General features: G+C 55.1%; 2 protein-coding genes across 2 annotated transcripts in view; one reads left to right on the forward strand and one right to left on the reverse strand.

Annotated features, from left to right (window-relative positions):
• Positions 1–1,807, forward strand: part of LOC104291815 (ATP-dependent 6-phosphofructokinase, muscle type-like) — an 8,317-nt gene extending 6,510 nt beyond the window's left edge. Inside the window, 4 exon segments of the mRNA XM_009891107.1 lie at positions 132–269; positions 382–481; positions 693–798; positions 1,660–1,807. Coding sequence (XP_009889409.1) covers positions 132–269; positions 382–481; positions 693–798; positions 1,660–1,807 — 492 coding nt within the window.
• Positions 1,808–3,946: 2,139 nt separating this feature from the next.
• On the reverse strand, positions 3,947–5,165 carry ASB8 (ankyrin repeat and SOCS box containing 8). The gene is made up of 2 exons (XM_009891105.1): positions 5,067–5,165; positions 3,947–4,579 (listed from the first exon to the last, which is right to left on the reverse strand). The coding sequence occupies exons 1-2, from the start codon at positions 5,151–5,153 to the stop codon at positions 3,947–3,949; spliced, it is 720 nt and encodes a 239-aa protein (XP_009889407.1). The 5' UTR covers positions 5,154–5,165.
• Between the last annotated feature and the right edge of the window lie 1,699 nt (positions 5,166–6,864).

A 6,864-nucleotide genomic window follows, 5' to 3' on the forward strand; every position in this document is an offset into this window, starting at 1 on the left:
TGGGGGTTGTAACATGGATTAGTGGAACAGGGATTGTGGGGTGGAACAGGGATTAGGGGGTAGTACGGGATGGGGACTGTGATGGTGGCCGAGACCTGCTGTGCTTGTGCCTCCCCCCCCTCCGTGCTGAGCCCACCTCCCTCCCCTGACTGCGCAGGAACGAGCGGTGCAACGAGAACTACACCACCGACTTCATCTACAACCTCTACTCGGAGGAAGGGAAGGGCATCTTCGACTGCCGGAAAAACGTGCTGGGGCACATGCAGCAGGTCCGGACCCCCTCAGGCAACGGGAGCGCGGCTCCCCCAGGGAAGGGGCTGTGGGTCGGGAGACCCTCACCCGGGACTTCCCCCTGTTCACCCACTGATTCTTCTGGCACAGGGTGGCACCCCGACCCCCTTCGACAGGAACTTCGGCACCAAAATGGGTGCCAAGGCGGTGGCCTGGATCACCGGGAAGATCAAGGAGTGCTCCCGGCATGGTGGGTACCGCACTGCGGAGGGTTTCTCTGCCTTCTTTCCAAAGACCCCTTACGCCTCCCCACTGCCAAAAGCAAATCCCCGGCTCTTTCCCAACGGGCATGTGTGCTCCAATCCCTCAACACTGAGGGCTTCCCTGCAGATTTTGGAGGGGTGCTTTCCCCCTCCCGGAGGGTCCGAAATGCTGAGCTCACTCCCCGCCTCCCCTCGCAGGTCGCATCTTCACCAACACTGCCGACTCGGCGTGTCTGCTGGGCATGCGCAAGCGCAGCCTCGTCTTCCAGCCCATTGCCGACCTCAAGGAGCAAACGGACTTCGAGTACGTGCCCCCCTTTTATCCTCCCCCCCCTCACCCCGCCCCAAGACTGTGCCCCAGCCCCAGGAAGGATAAATCATAGAATAGAATCATAGAATCGCTTAGGTTGGAGGGGACCTTTAAGATCATCGAGTCCAACCATCAACACAACACTGCCAAATCCACTAAGCCATGTCCCTCAGCACCATGTCCGCCCGGCTTTTAAACGCTTCCAGGGATGGCGACTCCACCCCTTCCCTGGGCAGCCTGGTCCAATGCTTGACAACCCTTTCGGTGAAGAATTTTTTCCTAATCTCCATCCTAAACCTCCCCTGGTGCAACTTGAGTCCGTTTCCTCTTGTCCTGTTGCCTGTTCCTTGGAAGCAGAGACCGACCCCCATCACTACACCGTCCTTTCAGGGAGCTGTAGAGAGTGATAAGGTCTCCCCTCAGCCTCCTTTTCTCCAGGTGAACATCCCCAGTTCCCTCAGCTGCTCCTCACAAGACTTATTCTACAGACCCCTCACCAGCTCCGTTGCCCTTCTCTGAACACGCTCCAGCCCCTCAGTGTCTTTCTTGTCGTGAGGGGCCCAAAACCGAACATGGTATTCACCAGTGCCGAGTCCAGGGGGGACTATCACTGCCCCAGTCCTGCCGGCCACACTAGTCCTGATACAGGCCACGATGTTGCTGGCCTTCTTGGCCACCTGAGCACACTGCTGGCTCACATTCAGCCGACTGGCGACCAACACCTCCAGCCGCTCTGCCCCACACCTGGAGCGCCGCAGTGGATTGTTAAACAGAAGCTGGGAATGCCGTCCCAGGCGATGCCGTGTTGTTTCCACCCGGGACCATCACGCCACCCTCTCTCTCTCTCTCACCCAGGCACCGCATCCCCAAGGAGCAGTGGTGGCTAAAGCTTCGCCCCATCCTAAAAATCCTGGCTAAGTACCACATCGAGCTGGACACCTCAGAGAAAGCCCACCTGGAGCACGTCATGCGCAAGAGCATGTCATTCGAGTCCAACATCTAAAAGGTGACGGCTGGCACAGCTTCCCCCGCCCCGGAGCGTGTCCCTGTGTCGCTCGGGGGAACCTCCGAAACAAGTGCTCCCCGTTGTAGCTCGCTCCCCCTGGGGAAGCCAGGCAGCACCTCCACACCCCGAGAATACCTCGGCAAAAGAGTGGTTTTCCTGAAGCAGAAGGTTTCCTCGGGGTAAATTTTGGGTTGGTTTAGGTATTTTATAGGCTTTTTAAACAGAAAAGCATTTCCCCAAGTGTTGCGGCGGGATGTTGCGATAAGCTGAGAGCAAGCGGTCTGGATAGAGTCCCTAGGGCACCACTTTAGTGTTAAAAATTCAGAATTAAGATGCTTCAATAAACTCACCACTCACTCGTGGTGGCAAACACAAATTGGGTTTCAACCCTCCAGCGCTCACCCCCTGGGGAAGGGGAACACGGCTCCTGTAGCCCCACACGCACCCCTGGTCCCGACAGCTTCATTTCCCAGCACAACAGGGAGGAATAAAATACACATAACCTGATTTTTCTCCCCAAAGTTTCTCCCATAAAGCAATTATCTTTACCTGCCTGACTTCACCTCGGGAGCATGGGGAGGCTCTCCCGGGTTCCCTGGGTGAGGAATGCGCACACGGAAGATGATGCAGCTCAATGCATCATTAAGATCCCCAAGAAAACCCAGCCAAGGGCAGAGGTGTGAGCATGAAGGTGGACTGGGAGCAGCGAGGGGGATCAGAACTCATTGGTGTGAGCTTTTAATGATGTTTTAAAACGTCACCACAGAGAGGGTGATGTTACGGTTCTCAGAGGTGTGACGGGGACCGTATGTGGTGCCGAAAACAAGCCCAGGAACAAAACCAGCGGCAGCAGCACCCCCAAACCCCACCTGATACAACCGCCCTGTTCAGGGAGGACCCCAAATGAGCAGGGCTGACCCCCTGCACCCCGTTGCTAGCCCTGGCCACAAGTGTGTGATGCACACACCTTCCAGCACACGGTGAGCCCTTTATTTCCGTGAATACATGACGGTGTGTGCGGGGACACTGCTGCTGTTGGAAGCGAGCCGTGCCAAACAGAGAGCTGGCACTGCCTACGGGGGTCCTGCCCGGTGCCTCGCTGCCAGCATCTCCTCACGCCTCCTTCTAAAATCTGTATATACACACACACATAAATAAAATCAACAACAAAGCGACGAGTTGATGGCGCAAAACCAAAGCTAAGGAAGAGCTCGGGTGGGTTATTGCGTGGCAGATGGGAGGGAAACCCTCTGCTCAGGGACAGGGAGCATCCTGCGCTCCGAGCAGAGTTACTCCGGAGATGGAGGGAAACATTTCCTCCACTCACGCAAATTACAGCCAAAGCGTTGGTTCCCACCCTCGTCCCCACTACAGCGCTGATGCATCTTAAAAATTATAGATAAGAAGGGAAAATACACTTCCATGTGTTGAAGGGATACCCCATGTCTGCCCGAAGCACTGGGACCTGCGGGCACACAAGCTCTGCCCCGTCTGCGGCGTGTTGTGCTGCGGCTGTGTGTGGGTGTTGGCGCTGAGCGAAGGTGCCAGCCTGCACAGTTACACAAAATACAGGCTTGCTACGCACACTTAAGGTGGGCTTTTCCACCGGACTTCCAGGCATCACGTCCCACAGGACTTCTCTGGGTCCAACACCACCTTCTTGATTTCCTGCCCCAGGTCCTTCAAAGAAGGAGGGTTTCCCCATCCTCCCTGCACCCAGAAGCCTCCTTCCCTTCCCCAAGGTCTGCCCCAATGCAAGGAAAAGAAAAATAAAATAAATAAAAAAAAAGGTTAATCCAACAGCTGGGATATAATTTGCCATTAAAGGGGGATCCTTCATCTCACGAGACCAAAATCGAGGGGAAAGCGCGTGTGAGGAGCCACCGAGCAGGCGCTGTGGGCAGGGAGACGACACGGGGCCGTCTGTGAGCAGCACTGGGGGATTCCGCTGCCCTGCACCGGCTCAGACGGAAGAGCAGAGCAGAAGGAAAATCGGGACGGCGACCGGGGAGGAGAATCTGGCACCTGCAAGTCCCAAACCAAGCGGTGAATCTCATCCCCGGCGCTGCCACAAGGAAGCGGTGACAAAGGGAGCTGAACGCTGGCGGGGAAGAGCCCCGGCGCCTCGTCTTTTGCTTAGCTAAGGAGTAACACGTACTCCTTCAGGCAGGTGGGCAAGGGCAGCTGCTTCACCGCCTCCGGCAGGAACCGCACGCCCAGGCTGCGGCGCACAGCATAACGGGACAGCGTCTGTAGGGTACCGGGGGCTGAGCAGAGCCGGGTGAGCTTTTCACAGAGCTGCTGATCCCTGGTCACCTCCCAGGGCATCCTGCCGTTTTTTCTCAGCTCAAAATGTCCGATAGCTCGATGGAGAAGATCGAAGCAGGAATCCTCCCGCTCTGTACCCAATCCTCGCACCAGCAACGCCACCAACCGCGAGATGGGGGTTTGACCTTTCAAATTAACCACCCGGACCTCGGCCCCGAAGTCGAGCAGGATGCTGACGCTCTCCAGGTTACCCTTCATGGCTGCCCAGCTGAGCGGCGTGTCGTTGTTGTAATCGCGGGCATTCACCAAGGCGCCGTTCTCCAGCAGCGACCGCACGCACTCGGCGTTGTTCTTGAAGGCGGCCCAGTGGAGCGGGGTGTCCTTGTTGCCATCCAGCGCGTTGGGGTTGGCCCCGTACTCCAGGAGGATTTCCACACAGGTTTCATCCTTTTCCGCTGCGTAGTGAAGAGCTGTTCGGTTGTAGCCATCCAGGGCATTGACCTGCAAGAGAAGGGGAGGGAGGAGAAAGGATTCGGGGATCACCGAGGTATCCCAACTCCTGCCGGCAGCGGGGGAAGCTCTGCCAGCGCTGTGTGAAACCGTTTCCACATCCCAAATTTAGCAGATGGGAAAACAATGCAGGAAGTGGGGGGTACAACGTACTGGCAGCCAGAAGGAAGTGCCAAAAATGAGGCAATATGTAGGTTTCAATTCTTTCTTCAGGCTTGCACCACAAAACTACCCTCCCTCCCCAGACACGGGGCACCTCTAAGCTCTGAGACACAAACATCTCCCTCCTTACAGGGAGGATAAACCTTCACCCAGACCCAATTTGCGCTGTGAGAAGGCACAAAACCCGCACTGCTTAAAACCATCAGCTCAAATCTCAGCTGTTTATCAGCACCCACCACCGCCTCCCGAATTCCAGGCCCCTTTTCAAAGGGATCTTTGCATTTTTAACTTGTTTTTGTTCTTTAAAAGCCTTTACCTCCGCTCCCTTCTGCAGCAGAAGCTCGACGCAGTCGGCGTCAGCCACCATGCAGGCACAGTGCAGCGGTTTCAGAGTGCCGTGCATGCAGTTCACATCTGCACCCTGCAAGGAGACAGGAAACCACAGCCGGGATTAGCAAACCCATCCGCTCTTGGCCCTTTTCCACCCCCAAGCCAGCAGCTGATGCACCTTGATTTGCATCGTTAGAAAACATTTATTAATAGATATCTGGCGTAACACTCCCACGCAAGCCCTGCGGTTTGTTTTTCAGACCAGGCACCACGATTGCACAGAGCTTCCTGCTGGGTAAAAGTGCTCGACAGCCTGTGTCCCTGCTCCCAGCCTTGATTTTAATTAATTCATTGTCACTAAATGATGCTTGAAGAACCCTGGGTGCTGCAGGGGTCTGGCAGAACCTGTGCAGAGGTTCACTGCCTGCATGTCGGCTCTCTGCGCCAGCCGGATGATGAGGAACGGTGAGCATTAGGCTGACAGCCGGGTTAGAGAGGCAAGCGGAGCACTCTACCTCCATTAAATCAACCGACAGCTGTTCAAAAGCCACCGGCGTGGCCTGAGCTGCCCTGGGAGCATCCCCTGGTGAGACACAGCCCCTGGCTGAACCTGGGGCTCGTTGGCTTTGAAAGGGCATCTCCGAGGAGCTTTAAGAGGCTCGGCGGAGCCCTCGCCACCCAAAATAGCTCAGCAGCTGCCAGGATCAGCCAGGCTTAGCCAGAGCTCTCCGCTGCCTTTAAGAATCCTAGAATCCCAAGTTGGAAGGGACCTCGAGGATCATGCAGTCCAACCTTTCTTGGACTTATTTTAAGGTTCATAGCTTCATTTTTAGGGTCTAAATCCTCATTTATAGGGTCAAAAGTTGCATTTATTTGGTCTGAAGCTGCATTTTCAGGATCCAAAGCATCATTTATTGGGTCCAAACCCCTCTTTTTAGGGCCCAAAGCCTTTTTTTTTTTTTTTTTAACTGTCCAAAGCTATATTTATAGAGTCCAAAGCCTCATTTTTATTTTCCATAGCCATTTTTATGTTTCAAAGCCTCATTTTCAGGGTCTAGAGCCTCATTTTTACCATAGAATCATAGAATCCCAGGTTGGAAGGGACCTCAAAGATCATATGGTCCAATCTTTCTTGGCACAGGCTACGGTCTAGACGAGACGGCCCAGCACCGTGACCAGCCGAACCTTAAGAGTGTCCAATGCTACGGAATCCCCCACTTCCCTGGGGAGATTATTCCAGTGGCAGGTGGTTCTCACTGTAAAACATTTTCCTCTTGTGACCAATCGGAATCTCCCCGAGAGTAACTTGTACCCATCACCCCTCCTCTTTTCCATGTGACCCCTTGTGAAAAGGGAGTTTCCATCTGTTTTGTAGCCACCCTTTAAAGACTCCAACGTGGTGATAAGGTCTCCCCCGAGCCGCCTTTTCCCAAGGCTGAACAAACCCCGTTCTCTCAGCCTTTCCTCACACGGCAGCTTCCCTGGCCCTGGATCATCTTGGTGGCCCTTATGCAGACCCTCTCCAACCTGGCCTTTTTTATGGAGACTCATAGAATGGTTTGGGTTGGAAGAAACCTTTAAAGCTCATCCAGTGCCACCCCCTGCCCTGGGCAGGGACACCTCCCACCAGCCCAGGTTGCTCCAAGCCCCGTCCAACCTGGCCTTGAACACCTCCAGGGATGGGGCAGCCACAGCTTCTCGGGGCAACCTGCACCAGGGGCTCACCACCAGTACAGTCAACAATTTCTCCCTGCTATCTCATTTAAATCTCCCCTCTTTCGGTG

Source organism: Charadrius vociferus, unplaced genomic scaffold (assembly GCF_000708025.1).
Source record: "Charadrius vociferus isolate BGI_N301 unplaced genomic scaffold, ASM70802v2 scaffold2219, whole genome shotgun sequence".
NCBI classification, from domain to species: domain Eukaryota; kingdom Metazoa; phylum Chordata; class Aves; order Charadriiformes; family Charadriidae; genus Charadrius; species Charadrius vociferus.